This window comes from Dipodomys spectabilis, unplaced genomic scaffold (assembly GCF_019054845.1).
Source record: "Dipodomys spectabilis isolate Male_0828 unplaced genomic scaffold, ASM1905484v1 ptg000052l, whole genome shotgun sequence".
NCBI lineage: Eukaryota > Metazoa > Chordata > Mammalia > Rodentia > Heteromyidae > Dipodomys > Dipodomys spectabilis.
The window spans coordinates 2388301-2412724 of record NW_024870729.1 but is presented as its reverse complement, the minus strand read 5'-3'; the positions used below and the strand labels follow the sequence as shown (position 1 = coordinate 2412724).

Below are 24424 nucleotides of genomic sequence, written 5' to 3'. Positions count from 1 at the left end.
GATCATGGTTCAAAGCCAGATTGGGTAAGAACCTCTGTGAGACTATTATCTCCAACAAGAAAACCAGAAATGGTGCTGTGGCTCAATTGGTAGAGTGCTCGTCTTGAGCTGAAGAGCTCAGGGATAACGCCCAGGCTCAGAGTTCAAGCCCCATGACCAACAAAATAAAATAAAATAAAAATTGCAGGTTTTATTAGCGAAAAATGTAACATTAATCAAAATTATGTTTCTTAGACAACTAGTAAGATTAATCAGTTTTTACATTTTTATTATCTTTAAGTAGTTGTACAAAGGAGCTGCCTTTTTACAAAGCACTTTATGAATACAATACATCTTGATCCATGTCATCCCTTTCAACTTTCTCACCCGTCCCTCCCCTACCCATTTCTTCCCTCACTCTTCTTAATTTTGCATATTGAAGTCTTGACTGGATATCTCCTCCCCCCACCTCTTCATTTATCTACCACTTTTGTAGTGATATGTTTATTTTTATATAGCTTAGTTAAAGTTCTTTGCTTAATTTGGGTGAGCAGGAGGTTGACTAGCTTTCTTTTAGTGCTCTGAATGATTCTTTTTTATAGACGAGCATCTAGAGAATGTATGATTAATATTCTTTGACACTTGCTTTTCAGTGTATTCATTGTATTCCTTGATATAGGAATATTTTAAGATATGCATGTTTCTTTTGAGTTGTGTTGTTATAATACCTAAAAAGCTTAATTCATCTTGAAATCATATGAATATTCCAATGTATTTCTTACAGTTATTTTGTCACTTTCTTATTTTCTCCCAATTGTTATTTAGACTTCTAATTTCATATATTGAATGGTGTCATTTCACTCACAGACTTGAAATTTCCTTTTATCATATACTAATCTGCACATATTTTAGGTTGTTTCTCTTCTTATTTTATTAGCCTGTGCCTTTCTGTAGCAGAAACCTACTTTACAATGATAGGTCTGATATTAGGTTTTTCATATCTGTGCTGTAACACCTTCTCATTGTTTAATTTTCAAAATTATTTAGCTCTTTTGAATCAGTTGTTTCCTTCATGAAGAAATTTAGTGTCATTTCCTTTCAACCTTCAGTGGTTAAACTTGTAACAATCACACATTTGAGAAGAAATTATTTCTGTTGATGTTCATTGGGCTGGTTTACTAATCCCTTTCTTAGCACCATTATTAGATGTAGCTTGACATGAACAGCTTTTGGGACAATTCCCAGTTACTGGAAGATTTTCAACTAGCAAGTCTCTGTTCCTCTGGGTGAGTTTTTTCCTACCCTTGGTGCCTGAATTCCTAATATTAAGGGACAGTCCTGAGTGGTGTCTCTCAGCTGTTTTACTCAAGGCTAGCAAAATACTACAATTAAGCCATAGCTCCACTTCTGACTTAAAGAACTTTTTTTAAATTGGTGGTTAATTGGTGATATGAATCTCGTGGATGTTCCTGCCTGGGCTGGTTTTGAACCTCAATCCTCAGATCTCAGCCTCCTGAGTAGGTAATATTATAGGCATAAGCTACTGGCATCCAGCTAGCATAGTTCTTTTTTAGTGCTATTGGGTTTGAACTCATGTCTTCATGTCTGTCAAGCAGGTGCTTTCCCACTTGAGCCAAGCCCTTAACTCATTTTGCTTTAGTTCTTTCTCAGATAAGGTCTCACTTTTTGTACGAGCTGGTCTTTAAACATGATCCTCCTGATCTCAGTTTTCCAAAATGATAGGTAGGATTATGGACCTGATCCATGGTGCCCCTGGAAGAACACATGTTTTAGTAATTCAAGAAGTCCTGAGGTAAAAGACAGATGTTTTTTTGTTGTTGTTGTTTGTCCTAATCAGAGTTTGGTAACAGGATAGTAGGAATATATGGTGGGATTTTTTTTCCTTCCGTGCTGGTACTTGAACCCAGGACCTAGGTACTGACACTTAACTTTTCCATTCAATACTGCAGCTCTACCACTTGATCTAAGTCTCCAGTTAGGGCGTTTTCTTTTCTTTTCGGTGGTTGTTAATTGGTCAAGGACTTTCCTGTCTGGGCTGGCTTTGAGGCACAATTCTCAAATCTTTGCCTTTTCAGTAACTAGGATTATAGGCATGAGCCATTGACAACTAGCTCAGGGTTTGTTCTTTTATGAAATTCAACACTGGACAGTTGCAGAATAGAAGACAAATAAAAATAAATAGCTTATTCTCTAAACACCAATCTTTTTTTTTTTCAGGTGAGGGGTAGGTTTATTCAGTAGACCTGCTGGGACCAGGCAAGGTTGGCACTCCACGTGGCTGGGAAAGGCCTGGGAGTAAGAGAGAGCTGGGAAAGAGAGGAAAGAGAGAGGAAAGAGCTAGAATAGAACAGAGAGAGCAGAGAGAGAGAGAGCAGAGAGAGCTAGAAAAGAGCAGCGAGAGAGAGCAGAGAGAGCTAGAATAGAGCAGTGAGAGAGCAGAAAAGAACAGAGAGAGAGCTAGGTAGCAGAGAGAGCTAGAATAGAACAGAGAGAGCAGAGAGAAACACCAATCTTTTTAAAGCCAGAATTCATTCTAAGAACTTTTCACATATAATTTATAATTTTTATACTTCTATCTCAAAAGGAAATCTTATTTTTATTCAATTTTATAGTTTATCTTTATGGAGCTTTCTTATGCTTTTAGTAGTCTGTCATCAGATGGTTTATCAAATTAATTTTTAGTGTGCTTTTCTTTTCAATCATTCATTAATATTTTGAGTTATATTTAGGGAGACACTTGGAGCTGTTAGCTAAGTGCATCTTAAGCCAGAATTCATCTTGAAACTTGTTTTCAATAATAAGGTACGGATAAATAAAGTTTAAAATAATGCATCACAGGCTGACTATGGTACGACACACCTGTAAATCTTAGCTACATGGGAGGTAGGAGGATTGCAGTTGGAGGATCACCCTGGATAAAAGTAAAGAGAGTCTATGTAAAAAGTAATCAAAGCGAAAAAGGTCTGAGGACCTGTATCAACTAGTAGAGAATATTTGGAAGTGCTGAATTCAAACCCCAATTCTGAAAAAAAAGAAAAGAAAAGAACAAAATTAAGGGAAGGTGGCTCAATGGTAGAGTGCTTGCCTTGCATGTATGAAGCCCTGGGTTAGATTCCTCAGCACCACATAAGCAGAAAAAGCCAGAAGTGGCACTATAGCTCAAGTGGTAGAGCACTAGCCTTGAGCTGAGGTGCTGAGGGACAGCGCCCAAGCCCAGAGTTCAGGCCCTACGACCGCCAAAAAAAAAAAAAAAAGTAAATTACTTAATGAATCCTGAGGTGATTGCACTACTAGTCACTATCCAGTTGTTTTTGTTTCATTTTGTTTTGTTTTGTGCTAATCCTAGGAGTTTATTTATTCCCCCATCCCCAACATGACTGTCTGTATTCTACCAAATGTAATCCCAATCCTGACTTCTCCAGAAAAATTATTTTGTATAGTTTTCTTACTACTGTGTCTCTCAAATTCCCAGGTTATCCAGCTTTTTTTTTTTTTGTTTTTTTGGCTTGTGGGGCTTGAACTCTGGGTCTGGGCACTGTCCCTGAACTCTTCAGTGCAAGGCTTTTAAAAACTTCATGTAATTTAAATGTATATTTCAGTTTACAGATTTCTTCTTCATTCCCTTTGTTTCTACAATTTACCTGTGAAGGTCATTTGACCTACAGTTTTCCAAAGTATAGGTTTTATTAATGGTGTCTTTGTGAGCCTATTCATCCCTCTCCTCTGTTTTTTTCTGTTCCCTTCACATTGGCAGGTGGACCCAGAGACTTGATTGGATTTCAGGCTGTTGCATTTGTCAAGACCATAAATGGTGTTGAGTTCTTTTACCCAAAGACACTTGATACCTGATTGTCTTTTTTTGTGATGTGAACCTCTGTTCTATTTGATCCATTGATTCATTCATTGAAGGCTGCAAAATTGTTTTATTCTATAATTTTTCATTTATTAATTGGACTAAGTTTAGAACAGTTTGTCTCATTTATAACTTGATACTCTGTACTGAAGTTCTAGAAAAGGGAGAAAAATTATTCCATCCTTTCCATCCATTTTCTAATTAAGGATTTGAGTTCCTATCCTTTTCCAAAGGTGACAAATTGATTGTTGGGTACAATACTTTATAGATTAGTGTGCTTAAATGTATTTGATCAGTTTGGTCAATCACAATTACTATTCTTTGAAAGAATGAATTGGGTTTTTTTTTTTTTTTTTACTGTAAGCCTTTTCAAATTTGCTTGTGTGTTTTTGGGTTATGACTGTAGATTTCTGTCACTTATAGCTTCTTTAGGATCCAATATTTTGAGATATTCCAGGTTCATCTGAAGATGTCTTAGAATTTGACCCTCACTCTACCATGGACTGCATCTCTTTTTTTGGGGGGGGTTGTATTTCAATTTTGCTTTCTGAGAGCAAGGAATTTGGTATTGTCATTGGTTTTAGGTTTTTCCAATAGCTATAACTAAGCAATAAATTATGTTTATATGGTACTTCTCCAGTTCAAACAAACACAATTCAAATCATGATTTCAATTTACGTATTTTCTCTTCTAGATTTCACTGGTTTACTGTACCTCCACATAGACACACCATACATTGGATTCACAAAACAGGATTATCATGAAATTAGAGTATTTCATAGTTTTTCATTTTCTCCATCTCATTACATGTGCATATCCTATGAAGAACAATAGTAACAATATTAATCCTATGTCACTAAGTGCAATTAACTTAGAAAAATCATGTCTTTTCTTTATGGTACATATATTCCTATTTTCCTTCATTTTAAAATAACTCTACAATACCCACATTATCTGAACATAAAGTCATTACATGATATGTTCCTCCTACTAATTCTCACCCTAACTTTACAAGTATGCACACAAACATAACACACATACACACACTCATACACTTACACCTACAATGCTCCACTCATTCTTTATCAACTTATATTCTAGTATGGACATTTGGATCAGCTCATGAGCAAAATATTGCCTATGTGTTTCCCTGTTTACTACGATCTTTTGACTCCATTATAATTAATTGTCAGTTTAGCTGGATTTAAAAAATTGGTCATACGTTTTGTTTGTGATTTTTGTCTGAAGTATGTTACTTCATTGGATTTGTACTAAAACATTGAAGTTGCAATGTCTGATGACAGTCAAGTTTTGTTGTCCTTATGGATAATTCACCATTTTAAAGCCCTAAGTAGTAAAAGTTTTGGTAAAGTCCAGTATTTTGCCAGAATATTTCTAGTGTTGGTACTCTGGACTGTCATTTATATATTGTTTCAAATATTCTTCAAAATATTCTTTCAAAATATTCTTACTTTAATTTTACAAGATTTTACTAATTTATAAATTTTAGCATTCCCTTTATTCCTTAGCTTTTGTTTCATTCTTCAAGATTTCCTAATCTTTATAAATTAACATCTTCATTTTCAGTTTGTTCCTTGCTTGCCATTAAATCTCTTCGAAGCTCTTTATTTTTATGTCCTAATGTTTTCCTTAATTTTACCCTCCATTTCTCTTAGAAAATTACTCATTCTGTTTATTAATTTTGCATTCTAGTTTTTAGCCTGAAGTGACTGTTCTTTTACTTTGATTAATTTTGTAGTTCTTTTACTAATTTGTGAATTTTCTAATTCATATGTGTATATATATATATACATATATATACATTTATATATCTTTAATGCTTTATATTATTTTCTTAAAGTTTAATTGCTAGAAATGTAACTTAGGATTTGGTGCTTTTTATAGGAATGCATTTCTGGCATGTTTCAGGGTCTGTGAGCTCTTTCACAGACTTTTCTACTCAAGAGGTATAAATTGGTAAGGTCACAATTTGAGGACAGCCCAGGAGAAAAAGTTAGAAGTAAACTAATTGCTCAGGCAGTGAGCTGAGCATAATGATTCATATCTGTGATCCCAGACATTCAGAAGTTACAGGATCGTGGTCTAAGGCTCATCCTCAAAGGGAAAAACAAGACCTTGATTGAAAAACAGCTAAACAAACAAACAAAAAATCCTGAGAGGTTATGGCTCAAGTGAAGAGTACTTGCTGCCTTCATGCTCACAGCAAGAATGAAATCATAAGGTCAAATCCCAGTACTGCCAAAACAGAAAAACAATGACTTTCCACAGAGTTTGATTTGTTCATGTTATTATTGTGTGCTGAGTCTTGAACTTTTTAAGCATGGTATGGTTCAAGTTCCTTTTCTAACTATTAGAGCTCTTTGAATTGTTGTTGTTGTTGTTGGTGGTGGTGGTGTGTGTGTGTGTATATCTGTGTGTGTGTGTGTGTGTGTGTGTGTGTGTGTGTGTGCATGCCCGTGTCTCTTGCTGAAGCTCATAGGTTTTAGCTCCTTTCCTGAATTGTTAGGAGCATTCTCTTCCTCTCCTTGTCTTAATCTTTTCCCCAGTGTGTAGGGAGATTGAGTAGGCTTGTTAAAAGCACAGGAATAGGTTCATGACTCTTGCCCTGTCTTCACTATGCTATTGTGATGGGGCTGCTAGCCTTGTTTAAGCTCTGTTCTGCTCCTCCAAAAAACTCACACCTAACAGCTTTTGTCATTGTTACTAATTTACTTTCATTCACTTGTGTTTATGGGAGAACCTGTTCACCTAGATATTTTTTCTAATTGTTGACTGTGGGGTTTTTTTCTGGACATTTTATTTTTATTTGAGAATTTAGAAATAAATAAAGTACTTGGGCTATTTCCGGACTCTTCATTTTATTCTGTATGTAATTTTAATTAATCAGCAGATTCCTATTGAATAACCTATGATATGATTTAATAAAAATGTTGGGAAAGCAGCTAGGAATAGAAGTTCTACTCCAGGTGTACATTATAGAGGAATGAGACTAATACTGAATATGTAGACTACTAAACAAGTAAGGAAATGCTGAATAGAAGCAAATGCATAAAGAAAATGAAATGAGGGTGATGATCAAACTATGTGTGGTGGCGGAGGGGCGTTGAACAGTAGTTCGCAATTTATGAATGTTTTATCCTAATTTTTAGCTCCTGGATAGGCAGGTCAGGTGGGTCCTATTCTCTATGTAACAAGAGAGGAATTTAATGTTAAGTGATTCAGACACCATGGTATTTAAAACTATAGGTTAAAGCAGCATCTTGTTAATGCAGAAATGGTCCTTCTTAATATTTCATGTTTTTTTCTACCACATTACACAGAACACTGTGGAAGGATGGTGTATTTTTAGGCCAGAGAGCTAATTAGTATGCAGTTACAGTGTTAATGGTGTTTGTGTGTAGGGCAGGTCTCAGTTGAAGATTCATGGGAATGAGGGAGTAGTGGAAGCTGGGGGGTGGGGAGCTGTGGGTCTGTATGGAAGGAAATGGCACGTAAGTGCGTAGTGCTGGTGAATGGAGAGATAAGATGTGTGAACAAAAATGTAGGGATGTAATTATGTAGTTGGATCATAAGGATTGCTCAATTGCCTATTCAGTTTTTCTTCCACACACTCATTGTGCCAGGCACTGTGCTGGAGCAGAGATGAACAGACAGATAGGGAAGGAGCTTCCTCTAGTTGGAGAGGCTTCTGCTTTACTTGTTGATTTGAAAATTAAGGCTGGATTTTCCTTCACCCGCAGTAGCCAAAAAAGACATTCAGGGACAGATGAGGAGTAGAGAAATTTAGAACTGGGCTTTTGAGCCATGTTCTTGAAAGGATCCTTGATATTCCAAGTGAAGAAAAGTGTGGTTGGAATCTATTCTGGTTGAAAAAAAGTGGTAGGTAGCAGTAAGGGAAAAGACTAGAGAAATACATTCAAAGATTCTAGAAGACTTTAATTGTCATGATAAGGAATGTATTACAAGCCTGTAAATCCAAGCTACTCAGGAGGCTGAGATCTGAGGATCGAGTTTCAAAGCCAGCCAGGGAAGGAAAGTCCCCATGAGACTCCCATCTCCAATAACCATTCAAAAACCAGAAGTGTTGTTGTGGCTAAAAGTCATAGAGGCTAGCCTTGAGCTAGCTTCCCAGGTCCTGAGTTCAAGCCCCGATGACCAAAAGAAACAGAAAAAAGGGAATATTTTTTAGGTGATAAAAAGCTTGTAAGCCTAGCTACTGAAGAGGTTGACATCTGAGGATCACAGTTGAAGCCAGTCTAATCAGGAAAATCTATGAGACTCACATGTCCAATTAACCACCAAAATCTGGAAGTGGATCTGTGGCTCAAGTGGTAGAGCACTAGCTTTAAGCAAAAAAGCTAAGGGACATTGTCCAGAAGGCCCTGAATTCAAGCCCCAGAGCTGGCACAAAAACAACCCCAAACTCCCTTCAGTTCCAACACTTTCTAAATAATATCACATTAGAATATTTTTTATTTTTTGCATTTATAGGTTTGAACTTAGGATCATGAACTTTCTCAGTTCACTCACTCAGCTGGTAGTCTACTATTTGAGCCATACTTCCATCCCTTCTTTTTGCTTATTTATTGGAGATGAATCTCTTATCCAGCCTGGGTGGGCTTGGAATCCTGATCCTCTTTATCATAGCCTCCTGAGTAGCTGGGATTATAGATATGTGCCACTTGTGCCCGCCTGGAGAACTTACTCATATAAACTCTCTGATCATTGTTTCCCTGACTTTTAGAAAAAGAGAGTTATTAATTTATTATTCATTTATTTATCCTTTGTTGGTTTGGTCTTTTTGTTGTTGTTGTTGTTGAAGGTTCTGTGGATTGAACATAGGGTTTTGCACATGACAAGCAAGCACTGGACCACTCTCCTACATCCCCAGGTATTGATTCATTTTTACACTTAGTTGGGTTTAATAATTCTCCCATGGTCTAGAGCTACATTGTTTAATACTGTACCCATGACCACTGAACTCTTGAAATACAGTAGTCTGAATTGAAATGTGCTTTAAGTATGAAATACATACTTCAGTTGAAATTCTTAGTATGAGAAAAGCATATAAAGTGCTTCATCAATAATTTTTATGTTGGTCACACACTGAAAGGAAGATACTTTGGATGTGTTGGGTTAAATAAGATATATTTTAAAAAAGAATTTGTTTCTTTATTAAAATATGGGTTTTAGAAAATTTAAATAGGACCTCATTTGTGATTTGTACTATATTTCCAGAGGTTAGCTATTCTAGCCAGTAGACATTGAAAACTGAATAATAAAAGAAAGCTAATAAAAAGTAAATTTAAATATTTAAACCCTATAAATTTATTTTATTTAACTGTATATATGTATGAATATAGATGTACATACATACATACATACACACATATTTTGAATCCAGGGCTTTGTTCAAGTGTTCTACCCGTAAGTTACATTTTCTCTGTAATCTTAGAATGTAAAATGTGCTACTTAAGAAAATAAAATGGAAGCATTTCGTAGAGAAGAACAGTGGCTTCGACAGAAAGAAATGGAGGAGAGAATAGAAAGGTGGAGGGGAAAGTGAAATGTATGCAGTTTGGGGATGTAAAATGCATGCTCGCTGAAAAGATTGGTTGATAGAGTGAGAGTAGGAGAAGGGAGAAATGACAGAAAATGGCTGAAGAATTTGGGTCCTGATGAAAATAAAGTGTGATACAGTATTGGAGGCACCTACCACTCTCAGAAGGGTTGTGTTGATGCTGTGAGGATGGCCACAGAAGATCCTACTTTTTCTACTGCCTAGTCCCTAGCTGGTCATAAAGTTACATCTCAAACAAGAAATAACACCTTTTTACTTGGTAGTCTGGGGACTTTTCATTGGTCTTAGACTTTTGTCTTCCCTGCTTTTACACCTGGATCTTGCACCATCTTTGCACATCTTTGCACCGTTTGGCTCATCTATTTGTATGATGCAATTTTGCTAGCTAATTCTCTTGATTAGTGGAGCTTATCTAGTATAAGTATTTGTCCTTTCTCCAGAACTCTGGCTAATTTCTCCTTTTTCAGGTCTTGTAACTATTCTGACCATCTGTTTAAATATTTCTTCAGACAGTGAAAAACAAACTAAGGCCTTCCAAATACCAAACACATACTGTGAATTCTATATACCTCCTGAGAAAAAAATCTCTTTACTTTATTTTCAAAATGATTATTTTCTGCAATGCTATGGAAATGGAGAGCTTTCATCCACCAAGTGGACAATTTCTATTCAAGTATCAGGTCAGAGATCTCTCTAGTTAGTTTGAAGTGGAAGTTAAAGTTCCTTGTCATCTGAAATGGAGACTGCAGATACAAGCATGGCATCTTTTCCATGGATATCAATACATTACCCACTGCAGGGTACAGCTTTCTTACATGGGCAAACATACACAATTATACACCATTGCCAGTACGTCCATTTCAGTGTTGACTATGAACATCATTCATCTTTTCCTAAGATAAAGCAGCAATGTTGGTAGGAAAGCAAGGAAGAATTGCTTTGTGTGGAACAAATAATTAAATGAACAAGTTAAAATTGGTTAATAGACAGTCATTTAAAGTCATCCATTCACCAAGTATTTATTTAATGTTTATCCAGTCTCTTAGGTATTTAGACCTGGAGAAGGTCCTGGAGATGTGGGAAAGATAATTCCTAAAAATTTTAAAAAGTATTTGTTTCAAGGAAGAATAGCTGTCTGTGTGTCTGTCTGTCTATCATCTATCAACAATTAGAAGACTATTCCAGGATTAATGGAAGGATATTTAGGATAAAGATAGGTCACCAGAAAAGTGGATGAAATCTAAAAAGAGCCTGATATCTGTAGACTGGGACAGGATTCATGAGAGAAAAGTGGAAGACAGAGCTGTCAGGATGTTTCCCATCCAGATCTTTCAGTAAAATGAGAGAGAAAATATATTCTTTCCTATTTACTGGCACTCTCCAAAGTAAATATTATAATATAAACAATAAAATACTTAACAATGGAGTTAACTGTGTTTATAATTAGAACATTTCATTTTACTACAGGATAAGGTAAAATAATTTCTGCCTTGAGTAGAGTATATCAGATAGCTATTGCCTTTGTGTGTAATTTTGTAGCAACCTCAGCTACTGTCTTGGTACAGCTACCTAATATCTCTAGCCAAAATGAATACAGGTTCTCTCATGTATGCTCAGAGAAACGAAATATATAATGGAGTGTATTTGAAACATGCCTCCAGCCCATTTTAGGTAAGTTTTAACAGTAATAGTTGGAGACTTCAATACTATCCATTCAATAATGGATACAGCAAATAGAGGATTAATAAGAAGAAAGATTTTAAAATAAGTAGAATTAACAGACATATATAAAATTGTCTGCTTATTTAATTATTCCAACTTTTGCTTCAAATGTTTTGTGCATCTATGTATTTAATTGTCATATTATCTAGATAGTTGGGCACTTTAAAAATGTCTCTATCATGAGCAATAGTTTAGTCTTCATGTTTTTTGTCTGGTATTAATATAGCCACTATAATTTTCTTATGGATACTGTTGGCCTGACACCTTCTCATTATTTGTATTTGTTCCATACACTGTATAGTGTCATTATATCTTCAAGTCTTTTGATTTTGTTGGTATTTACTGTTTTGATTGTTATTGTAGGATTTGTGTAGACTATTTTACTTTTTCATGTTATATATGAAAAGAACCTTGGTATCTTACTTCTCCACCGACATTAGTGAAGACTTCCAATTGTAGCAGTTTAATTCCTTTATTTTTTACTTGGAATTATTTCTTTATTGGCTGCTCTAGAACATACCATGTATATCTTAATTTAATCTGTCTTACTTGTATTAATTTTAATCAGGTAAAGACCTGGCTCTCATGGAAGATTCTCTTTCCCTATAATTTTGCTCATATTGTAATACATAACAATCCCATATGTTTTATGAATTCAACAATATATACTCTTATTTTGTGTAGTTTTATATTGTTTATAGAAGTTAAAAAGAGATAGTGGTAAATATTTATTTCAGTGCTTTCTATATATACTTATTTATTCATATATCCTGTTTCTATTTTTTCTTAGATATTTTATTTAAAATTGTGTGTGTTCCCTTATTCTAGTACAGATTTTCTACCACTGTCTACCTCTTTGTATTGTTACTGTCAAATATGTTGCATTTGTATCTGTTATGAACTTTGCTATAAAATTACAAATTATACATATATTTGTGGGTGATTTTAAATATACGCTTTGAAAAATATTTGTTAAGAAAGAAGAAATATGTATACATGCTATTTTTTAATTACACAATTAACTGTACTGATACCCCTTGGTTTGTGTGTGTTTTAGAATTAATCGTTTTTATTGTAAAGATATTGTACAGAGGGTTACAGTTACATGAGTAGGATAATGAGTACATTTCCTATCCTGTTGTTACCTTCTCCTTTGATTTTTCCCCACCATCACTTCCCTCCTCACCTCCCCAACTCCTTCCACACCCCCTCCCCCCTGAACATTATAAAGCTCATTTTCAACATAGTGTCCTGTATATCTCATTGTCACAATGAGTCAACCTGTATCCCCACTGAAGCATTTTGCTATACCCCTTCCCCTCCCAGAATTACAAAAGGTATATACAAGATGCAGAACACCAGAATCGAATACAGTAAAAACAGGGGTTATACTGTGGGAGAAGAACTTACAAAACAAAAACAGTAAAAACAGGGGTTATACTGTGGGAGAAGAACTTACAAAACAAACAAAAGAATTACATAGTGCATTATAAGTACATTAAAAAATAGCAAGAAAGAAAAAACCACTTGTGTCCGTGTCTTGGGGTACATTTTGCTTAATGTTATCCCATATGGTCTTATGTACATAGCCTTTGACATTCTTTGTTTGAATAGACCTGTACTAGACATTGCAAACAAGGGAAACCATGGGACCTATGTTTCTCTGGGCCTGGCTTACTTTACTTAATATAATTTTTTCCAAGTCTTCCCATTTCCTAACAAATGGGGCAATGTCATTCTTTCTGATGGAGGCATAGAATTCCATTGTGTGTGTGGATATGTATATATATGTGGAATTCTATGCCTCCATCAGAAAGAATATGTCTATCTATCTATCTATCTATCTATCTATCTATCTATCTATCTATCTATCTATCTATCTATCTATCTATCTACCTATCTATCTATCTACCTACCTATCTACCTATCTATCTATCTATCTATATCACATTTTCTTGATCCATTCATCTACTGAGGGGCATCTGGGTTGGTTCCATATCTTAGTTATGTGTGAATAAAGCTGTGATAAACATGTTGTGCTGGTAGTTTTGGTATAACCTTGTTTGTGATCGCTTGGGTAAATGCTCAAAAGTGGGATTGCTGGGTCATAAGGGAGCTCTACGTGGAGTCTTTTGAGGAACCTCCATACTGCTTTCCAAAGTGGTTGAAAAAGTTACACTCCTACCAGCAATGCAGTAGGGTTCCCTTTTGGCCACATCCCATCCAGCATCTGTTGTTACTAGATTTCTTGATTATAGCCATTCTGACTGGGGTGAGATGGAATCTCAATGTTGCCTTGATTTGCATTTCTTTTATGGCTAGAGAGGTTGAACATTTCTTCATATGTCTATTAGCTATTCCTATTTCCTCTTTAGAAAAGACATTCTTCAATTCTTTAGCCCACTTATTTATTGGGCAATTGTTTCTCTGAGTTGAGGATTTGTTGATTGGGGATTTAGTTTTTTGAATTCTAAGTATATTTTACATATGAGACCCTTGTTTGTTGTATGGCTAGTGAAGATATTCTCCATTTGTGGGCTTTCTATTGATCTTGGTACCTATGTCCTTTGCCTTGCAGAAGCTCTACAGTTTCATGCAGTCCCATTTGTCTAACCTTTCTCTGATTTGTTGTGTTTCTGGGTCTCTATTAAGAAAATTTTGGCCTGTGCCAAGGAGCCCTAAAATTTCTCCTATTCTTTCCTGTAATGTTTTAGGGAGTCCGCTTTTATTTCAAGGTCTTTGATTCATTTGGAGTTGACTCTGGTGAAGGGTGTTATACACTGATCTAGCTTTAATTTTCTACAAGTGCTTAACCAGTTTTGCCAGCACCCTTTACTGAAAAGGCTGTCTTTCCGCCATTCTATTTCTTTAGCTCCCTTATTAAAGATTAGGTGGCTATAGGTCTGTGGCTTCATTTCTGGGTCATCAGTCCTATTCCATTGGTCCTCAGGTCTCTTCTTGTGCTAGTACCAAGATGTTTTTATTACTATGGCTTTGTAGTAGAGTTTGAAATTTGAATTGATATTCCTCCAGTGCTGTTTTTTCTACTAATGATTGTTTTTGCTACTTGGGGTCTTTTATTGTTCCATATGAATTTTTGGATTGCTTCTTCTATTTTCTTAAGAATGAGGTTGGGATATTGATAGGTATCACATTGAACATTCCTCAACATAATAAAGGCAGTGTATGATAAGTCTACAGCCAGACTTATGCTTAATGGAGAAAAGTTAAAGTCATTTCCTCTAAATTCAGAAATGAAACAAGGGTGTCCACTCTCTCCACTCCTCTTCAACCTAGTATTAGAATGCCTAGCTATGGCAATAAGACAAGATGCAAGCATAAAGGCGACCCAAATTGGGAAAGAGGAAGTAAAACACTCCCTCTTCGCAGATGACATCATTTTTTATTTAAAGAATCCCATGGACTCCACTCCCAAGTTACTTGAGCTGATTGGAAACTTTGGCAAAATTCCAGGGTATAAAATTAACCCTCAGAAATCAATGGCTTTCCTGTATGCCAATAATGAGAAGAGCAGGGCTGAAATTAGGAAAGAAATCCCTTTTGTTATAGCCCCAGAAAAAATAAAATACTAAGGAATTAACAAAATAGGTGAAGGACCTCTATGAAGAAAACTTTAAAAACATGAAAAAAAGGAAATTAAAGCAGAACTAAGCAAGTGGAAAAACCTCTCATGCTCCTGGATTGGGAGAATTAACATCATGAAGCTGGCAAAACTGCCAAAGGCTATCTACAAATCCAATGCGATAGAATTATTTTTTGCTGATACTTGCTGTCTAAATATTTTCCTTCAATTTTTTGGGGGGGAAAGGTAAGGTTGGTCTATTTATAACAATTTCTTTCAGTTTTTCAGAACGTTATTTGGGAATATTTTTATTCTGCCTTCAATGTGGAAATATTTTGCTGTTTTTTATGTAAGTCTCTTGGTGGATTTTCTTCTATCAACAATTGAAATATGTTGTACTATTGACTTCTGACCACTATTGTTTGTAGAAATCAACTACAAACTTTATTGTGGCCCCCTGTGTATTTGATCATATATTTTCCTCTGCTGCTTTTGAAGATTTCTACTTGGCTTTAATTTTCAACATTTTTACTGTAATTAATTTGGTGTGGAAAATTTTACTCTTATCCTATTTAAAGCTTATTGAAGTCCTTCATGTACATTTTTTAAATCTGAGTTTTCAGTAATTATTTTCAGATTTTTTTTCCAATCTCCAAACCTGATGTTTGGATTTTCTGCATGTATGCTACTGTGTTTGCTGGTGTTTCCTATTACCTTGAGGTTCATTTCAACTTCTTCAGTTTTCTCTCTCCTAATTCTGAACTGCACAATTTCAGCTGATCCTAACTTTAAGTTCTCTGGTTCTTTCTTCTTTTTTTTCTTTCCGTCAGTCTTGGGGCTTGAACTCTGGGACTGGGTGCTGTTCCTGAGCTCCTCAGTTAAAGATGAGAGCTCTACCACTTGAGCCACAGCATCACTTCCGATTTTCTGGTGGTTAATTGGAAATAAGAGTCTCACGGACTTTCCTGCCCAGGCTGGCTTTGAATTGCAATCCTCAGATCTCAGTCTCTTGATAGCTAAGATTACAGGCATGAGCCACCACACCTGGATGATTCTTTCTTTTATTCTGATGTAGTACTAAGCACCTTTAGTAAATTTCAATTTTTGTTTTTTCTTATTAGTATTCTGCATTTAAGAATTCATTGTTATCATGTTTCATAATTTTTTATTGTGAAAATACAGTGCAAGCATTGTTGCATTGTTGCCTCCTCCTTTGTTTCCCCTTACCATCCCTTCCCATATCTGCCCCTCACCAAAGTTGTAAAGTTCATTTTTCCACATAACATCTTGTACATCTCATTGGTGCAATGGGGCCACCTGTATCCCTATGTAAACAATTTGTTTTTTTCCTTCCCTTCCACAAATTATACCAACATCAAATACAGTGAAAGCAGGGGTTATACTGTGGGGGAGGGACATACAAAGCAACAAAGAAATTGCTTATAAATATGTTAGACACAAAAGCAAGAAAGAAAAATTATTTGAGCCCTTAACTTGGGTTTCATTTAGCTTAACATCAACTTATCTGACCATTTCTGCTTGTCTCAGACATATACTAGTTATTTTAGTGTGGTTTCTTTGACTTCTTTGAATACATTTGTAGCTTTTTGAAAGCTTTGAAGTTGCTTTGTTGGTTATGTAAGACAGAATTTGAAAGATGTTTTAGCGGGACCTGTAAATTTACCAAAACCTGAATACTCAAGTTTCCTTCACCACACTTTGCATTTGTACTCTTTGATCTGATCTGTTCTCTTCTGCACTCTACAGCCACCTTGGGCTTCAGGAAAACAAGATTCGTCTTAAGCATAATGTGACAAAGGGAAACTGCCCCTCAAACAAGCAATGTTCTCTTTTTATCATCCTAAGTATAACAACCAGTAGTTAGGGAGACCGCCTATCAGTCAACTTGTTCCTCTTCCATTTCAATAGTATAGTGATAGCAACTTCTCTACAATTTCTTTAGAGACCGACTGAAATAATGCTCAACCAGGCAATACTTTGTTGAGGATTGTTTTAATTCTCTCATGCTTGCCTTGGATTCTTCCTGTTTTACCAGAGGCCAAAGTCTACCCTTCTTTATAATATGCCGGAAGATGTACTAAAGTGCTGTTCATAGCTACCATGTGCTAAATTTCCTTCCTCTGCTCTTTACCATGTTTCTTTATTTGGAAAATGAGGGCTAATTAAGCTAACCTAATATGAGACTCCTGGATTTGAGCCAGGATCTAAAATCCTGGTTTCAGATACATTGATCATCTGGTCTCTCACATTTTTTGTTTGTTTTACTTTGGTGTGGGTTGAACTTTCCTTGTTTTGTTTTATTTTGTTTATTTTGTTGGCATTATTGAAAACTGAACATATTAAATTATATAGGATCACCATAAGCAGGAAAGCTGGATTTTGACTTACCTACTCTTTAGTGATTGTTTTTGTTGTTGTTGTTTACCATTTTATTGTTCAATGTCTTGGTTAGTTTATTTTAGCACCATCTTCTAAATGTGTGGTCACTACTACCTCTGCTTAGTGGCAAAGGCTTGGAAATTCCATGTCATTCTGGAATGAGGATGATTTTTATGGGGCTCCTTTGATTCTTCGCTGATTAAACCATACCCAGAGCCATTCCCATTTTAGGCCCTTCTCGATCTAGAATGATTACAAATTGTTTGAGTCAATATTCTGGGTGTGAACCCACAGATGAACGTGTCTTACTTCCGGTCTTTTCATAAGGATAGAGTTTGAAGCATGTCTTTGAAATTTGTTCTAACTTAGGAGGGTTCTCTTTAGTTGTCTCTTTCCCAATTTCTGTTCCATTGTTCTATTTTAGGTCTAATCTCTCAACACCCTATTTCAAATAAAGTCCTGTCTCTTGAAAATAGTTCAGAAATAACTTTTTAGGGACTTCTTTCTGTCTGCACCTCTCTCTGGCACTTCAGATACAGACTGGGATAAGACAGAGAATCAGGCTTAGGTGAATGAGGATTGTAGCCTCTGGGCCTCTCTGTCTGTCAGCCCTACTAGTGAGTTTGGGCAAAGGACATCAGTCTCTCTATCTTCATGTCTTGCTGGACCATGGAACTTTGACCTGTGAATGAGGGACAAGGAAGCTGTCCTCTAAACCATAGTGTTGAAACCAGAGTTTTAGGCTCCAGTCTCAAGTTTTTGGGTCCTACATGGTAGGTCACATCAAATAAAAGTAACAATGATGAAGAACAGAGAAATAAGTTTCTTACCCAGGATGAGCACATCTTCTAATTACAGTTATGAACTCCAAGTTTAAATAGAAAAAGAATTAGGGCAAAGGGTGAAAGGTATACATAGCTAAATCTTGCTTGTGAAAATATAGCCTAGTTGGTCACTATCAAGGGGTTTTCAGAGAAGTTGTCATTATTCTTATCACTTTAGGGGAGCAATCCGGTAGGATAAACAAGTCATCCTTACCTGAAGGATGGTCTGTCCTGAGGGGGATTTGCTGTTCTTTTTCTTGGGGCCAATTTTCTTCTTGTGCAAGTGTTATAGACTCATTCTGTTTTGTTTTGTTTTCTTCTTTTCTTCTAATCCAAGGTTGCAAATACAAATATGAAAAATGGAAACATAGAAATCAAATTTTTCTCCTGCTTTTAGTTAATTCATGGGTCAAGCAATTTTAGCAAAAACAGGTTAATTACCTGTGATATTGCCAAAAGCAGAGCTTTGAAGTATGGAAGCTAATGAGAGAGGAGGTGTGGCAGGTGGCTTTCCCTTTCTGTATCCATTGACCAGGTGCCAGTGGAAGGAGAGCCCCATTTCATTTTTAACCACACCCAATCAGTGTGGAGCTTTCCTGATTGGATGCTGAACTGGGAGGGTCTCACTTCTTGAGATTTGGTAGATAGTCTTAAATAATCCCTTCCTAGTGTCCTGTTTGCTTTTAAGATAATTTCCAATTGTATCTTATTTATGTAACTAGTTAAATATAATAAAAAAATAATTAAAATAAAGATAATTTCAGATGCTTATAGAGTGTTTATTTTTATAAATGAAAACATTTCAGCAGTTAGAGGAAAAACAATCCTCCTTATTTTGTCATCTGTAAGTGATGGCTTCTCAGGCTAGTTATTTGCACCTAAAGTTAAAGTGAATGAAAAAAGTACATGAATTGATTTAAAAATAGTATATCAAAAAGATAAAGGCCTTTCAGTACTTGATTTCTACCCAGCTAGAATCAAGATTTTATTTTGATTGTTTTTTTTTTTTTATGCTGGTTGAATTTTATGTTAAATGTCTTAACTTTGGAAAATGCTTTGAGCTATTAGCTTTAGGATGCTCTACAAACTTCCTTCAATCTTTTTAGCAATGTGGGCATCTCATTCAAAAATTTTGCCTTCAGTGTAAAACTCTCACTTTATGAAAATCTTGAGCTTGGGGAAATTCTTAATTCTTTAAACCAGAAACTTAAATGTACTCCTTGAGGTCAGTAATCAACATTTCTGGAATTTTTATCATGGTTATATATCAACCTTGCCGTGAATGTAGTGGGACACTCTGAGGAGAAGCTGTGAATTTGGGATTTCAGTACTGGAGAATGCACAGTTAAATCCTGGCACTCTGCAGGAATGTGGCTATTTATGTCTCCATCAGGATCATTAGAACAGACAGAGTTGGTTGTAATAACAATTGTACCTAATCTACTACATAGGCTCTTTAGTAAAATATCTCATGAAGAAACTTCTACTGGCTCCAAAGGTGCCTAACTACTCATGGCATGTATCTCCTCTTGTCAGGTGTCTATACTTGCTTGCTCCCTAATCTACAAAGACGGAAAACTCTATTTAATGATATTTTATTGTATAATAATTGGTTCTCCTCTGTATCTTTTGATTCTTATAGATGAGAAGTGAGATTGTATAGCTGATACTAGAAATTCAATCTCCTGGCTTTGCAATGTGAATTTACAAATAATGAGAACAGTGTTTTGGGGAAAAGGAAAAATAAAAGGTTACTAATTTTGCTGTAGTCCTACTTCCAAGCAGTAGGATGGTGGGGACAGGTTTATAAAAGAATGCTTAGGAGTTTGGCCTTCTGGATAGACATGCTGAGATAAATCTAGGATGGTAGCTGAAATAACTGTCATGAAACTAATATACATATTAGAAATATGTTCCCCTAATGGGCCCCAAAATTTGGCTTATCAATTGGTGATATCTTTGGTTCTTTTCCTCATCATCTTTTTGTCAGTCTGAAAATTTTTGGCTTGTAAATACATGTCCTCACATTATCTGGTTCATATCCTCTTTTGATGTTTGTCATGAAAATATTGACTCATAACCCCACCCCAGTCCACATGGTAACACTGAAAGGTCTACTTGCATTATGCTAGATACCGGGTCTTCATTGTCAATGAAATGGTCTCCTTTATGTTAAAGGAACTTTGTCGAAGAAGACAATTATAAAAACAGAAAAATGTAATGTTTAATGTTGCTCTAAATATTTTATACAGAGCACCCATGGGGCTCAAAGGCTGTTCCTACTTCTGTAGGACAATGGAGGTCAGAAGCAGTTTCTTCTCAAGGAAGTGATAGTTAAACTGAGCCATAGTATACACTGCAGCAAGACTGGATTCGACCTCAGTATTGTCTGGGGGGAATGAAAATCTTCAGACTCAAGTTACACTGATATTTAGTTCTGTTGGTATCACCTGTTTAATAACAACAAATAGAGTGACATCCACTTAGCATAGCATCTAACTTAGTAGGTCTTAAATTGTGCTCAGTGAATGACATAAGTGTATTGATCCTTCTTTCAGAACAGTTCTTTGCTATGGGAAATTGTCCAGAATATGTTTTCGGTAGTGCCATTAAAGCCCTGAGGGAGGTAAAAATGTTAAAGAGATGACACAGATCAGTATGCATTATATACATAAACTGTTTGGTTAAATGGCAAAAAAATTAATACATAACCAACAAAATTAAAAAGAGTGATGGAAGGGGTGAGTTGGAAGAGGTAGATGAGAAAGTTGAAAGGGGTGACATTGATCAAGACACTCTGTATTTGTAAACTGCTGTGTTGAATGACAATTCCTTTATACAACTACTTAAAAATAATAAAAATCTTCAAAATAAAATTCTACCGTGAGAGCTTCAGTGTGTAAGACAGATTCTAAGAAGTAGGGTGAATTCTATTCTGGCTTCTGATTATAGTTAATTTAAAAATTACATGCTTTGATCTGTATCATTCAAAAGTAGGTGGAAACAGGATATCTCAAGCAACCATCACCTTGACAATCTTCCCTTAAAACTGTAGAACTAATGGTTATCTGCTAACTTATAGTAGAAAATAGCAGATTTGGTTTTCATTCCTTCTGAGCTACTCACTTACTGGATTAACAATCTACAATAACTCCATGTTTTTCCTTTTCTTCATATTTCCACCTATCATCTCTTCCATAAGATTCTATGCCATCTCCTAGGCTGATTAGTGAAGTAGGTGAAGGGACACCTGGGAATTAACCCTCCTTTTTACTGCGTGGCCAAAATATTTTGTCTCTGCCACATACCACACAAAATATGAAAGTGTTCATACTTTTTTTAAGTGAGCATAAAACTCCAAGTACTTTAAATCCTCAGCAAACCAGGCCCTTTTGCCTTACACACATAATCCTACCTAATTAGGAGGCTGAGTTCTGAAGATCTTGATTAGAAGCCAGCCTGGTTAGAAAATCCATGAAACTCCTATCTCCAATTAACTACCAAAAAGCCAGAAGCTCTGGCTCAAGTGGTGGAGTACCAGTTTTTAGATGAAAAAGTAAGGAGGACAAAGCTCTGAGTTCAAGCTCCAGTACTGGCACACACATAAACACATACACACATCCTTAGCAAGAGTGTCCCCAATGGGCCCAGCTTCAGTTTCTGTAAAACTACTTCTAGGAAAGAATCTCTTCGTAGGCTCTACTTCTCATTGACCACCTATCTACCCTCTCAACTTTATATTTTTGGTTTGTTGTCTTTCTGTCTTTCTTCCTCCTACCGCTAAAGTATATGCTAGAGTCCTGGAAATGACAAACACTTTCACACACACACACACACACACACACACACACACACACACACACACACACACAATCTCTTGCAAAGCTCTCCTTTTAAAGACCAAAAGCTAACTATCAGAGGTAGTACATACTTATGGTTTAAAAAGGAGAAATTACTTTTCTAACTACCACATAATTTACAAAGCAGCACTGTCTACAGCAGTGGACATCTTATTATTATGCAAAAATTACACAGTTCTCTTCATTCTATCTTCATCCTTCCTCCCCTCATCCAATTATAACTTGCAGTCGCTAGGCCTTCTGGGAAATAAAAGGGGCTTTTGTGGGGCTATTTGCTTCTCCAGGGTGGTGCTTTGCTATTGCTGGTCTATTAAGGAATAGATTGACTCCTTATCTAAGAGCCCTCTTTACCCTCAATTTCCAACTAGGCAGGAGGGGAGGCAGTAGATTAATCTTCCTCTCTGAAAGTGAAGATAATTGATGACCTGTGTGCACAATGGCCACATCACGTAGTCCATCAAAAGATTTGCTTTTTTTCTAAATCATGATTCATTTTCATTAATTCTTATAAGGGAATAAAAATTGAGCTGGATTTAAGCATTTCATACAGCATTTAGAGAATCACCTTTTCTGAGGAAAAGAAAAAATCACACAAACTATCCCCAGAAAATTCAGCCAGCATGGTCATCATCATAGCTTTATGATAGATACTTAAATATGAAAAATGTTCAAGTCCTTAAGTCTTTAAAAAAAATCTCAAAATCACAGTCATGTATCCTGGTGAGGCTAAAATTGGGCAAAGGCAAAGCTGAATGCCAAATGATAATCCCTGTTAAATAATTCAGGCCATGTGAACTCTGATATTTTACTTACTTTAATGAGTATAATGGCTGCATTTACAGACTGCTTTCTCAGGATGCTGGATACAATGTATTGCCACCTAATTGTGGACTCGATTTTAAATTATTTTTGAGAAATTCATATCTGCAGTTTTTGGTAATCCCAGTGCATGGTATTAGTAGCCACCAAACAAGCATGTGTTGGAATCAGTTAAACGAAATAAGTCACAAAGGATACACGCTTTTCTCTAATTTTCTCATTAGTTAGATCTAAATTATGAATATATATGTAAAAATATACAGGGCCTTATACATGTTAAAGTATGTTATATACAGGGGAAGGTTCTGTTGTTTTTAATTGCCTTCAACAAAATGAATACCTGGGAGCTGGAACATCTGTTGTCTGGGGTGGGGTATAAGGCTAAGAGGTAGGGAGACAGAGGAATGAGAGAAGGGTGGGAAAATGCAGTCATAATTTTCAATGTTCCTATGCGAAAATGGAACTAGATAGATTGGGGGCGAGTTGGGAGGGCTGGGAGAGATGCGGGAGAATAATGAAAGGGATATTGATCAAGATGCATTGTATTCACAGACTGACATGTTAAATTGAAACCTATTTATACAACTACTTAAAGATAATCCAAAAGGGTTTCCATAATAAATCACATTGCAAATGATATGAAGCTTTGTGGAATAGGAAAAATATACCCTGGGACTTGTGTTTCCCTCTGACACTGTTTTTCCTGGTACTCACACAGGGAAGTGATGCTGATATGGTGGATAAGAATAAGTGCTGCACACTCTGTAATATGTCCTTCACCTCTGCGGTGGTGGCCGACTCACATTACCAAGGCAAAATCCATGCCAAAAGGTTAAAACTGCTGCTAGGAGAGAAAACACCACTGAAGACCACAGGTATGTGCGGGAACAGTGGTCCTGGGGAGACATAGAGCTAAACACAGCACCTGTCACATAGATCATATGCTCCCTCTGCAGAAGCAGCTGCCAGCATCTGTCTTTAATGGCGGATGTCATTCAAAACCTAAAGGGAGTTTGGAGCCCCAGTGCACCTTTTGCTGTCATAAGACGATTAATTGGCACATACTCATTCTGGCAGTCTGGCTCTTTCACATTAGCAATTCAGCAGCTTCATGTTCTGAAAAGCTGTTTACATCCTCCAAGATGTTGTCTATCACATCTATTATATATTATGTAAGATATTGTATCTATTATGTTCTGTCCTAGTTCAGCCTGTGATCAGCATAGATAATGGATGGTATATGCTGCATAATAGTCAGATCCTTACCAAAGTCCACATAATGTAGAATATCATTCTCTTCTTACTCTGTGGGATGGGAAGAGACAGAGGAAAACTGCAGTCTTAGAAACATTTTAGTTTGCAGATGAGTGAATTTTTTATGGCATTCTTGTCATCTTTGCAGTGGACACTATGATTCAAGCCTATTAAGTTTAAAAATTAACAGATCACTTGACTTCTAATTGCTGAGCTAAAAAATTCTTCAGAGGTCTATCAAATTCAGAAATTAAAATTACTATTTAATAAACAGAAGAATTTTTAGGTAAGATTTATATTATGGTGAAGGTATTTCTAGATAGGATTATAATCCTAAGAAGATGGGGATAGTTTTTCATGATGTCCGCTCTTCCCATGCATTTAAAATTTAGCAGTGCACTTTATCTTGCTGTCTAAGAAATCATGCATAAATTGTGGGCATAATTACTTTTAAGTAGTATTTTGGAAATTGGAGAGTGTAAAACAATGCTTGGCTTTTGTCTTTGC

At 36.0% G+C, this 24424-nt stretch overlaps 1 protein-coding gene across 1 annotated transcript in view; it reads left to right on the top strand.

Annotated features, from left to right (window-relative positions):
* The window catches only part of Zmat4 (zinc finger matrin-type 4), a 405652-nt gene that overhangs the window by 210982 nt on the left and 170246 nt on the right, over nt 1-24424 (top strand). Inside the window, exon 4 of the mRNA XM_042679476.1 lies at nt 23382-23538. Coding sequence (XP_042535410.1) covers nt 23382-23538 — 157 coding nt within the window. The remainder of the gene's footprint in view (nt 1-23381; nt 23539-24424) is intronic.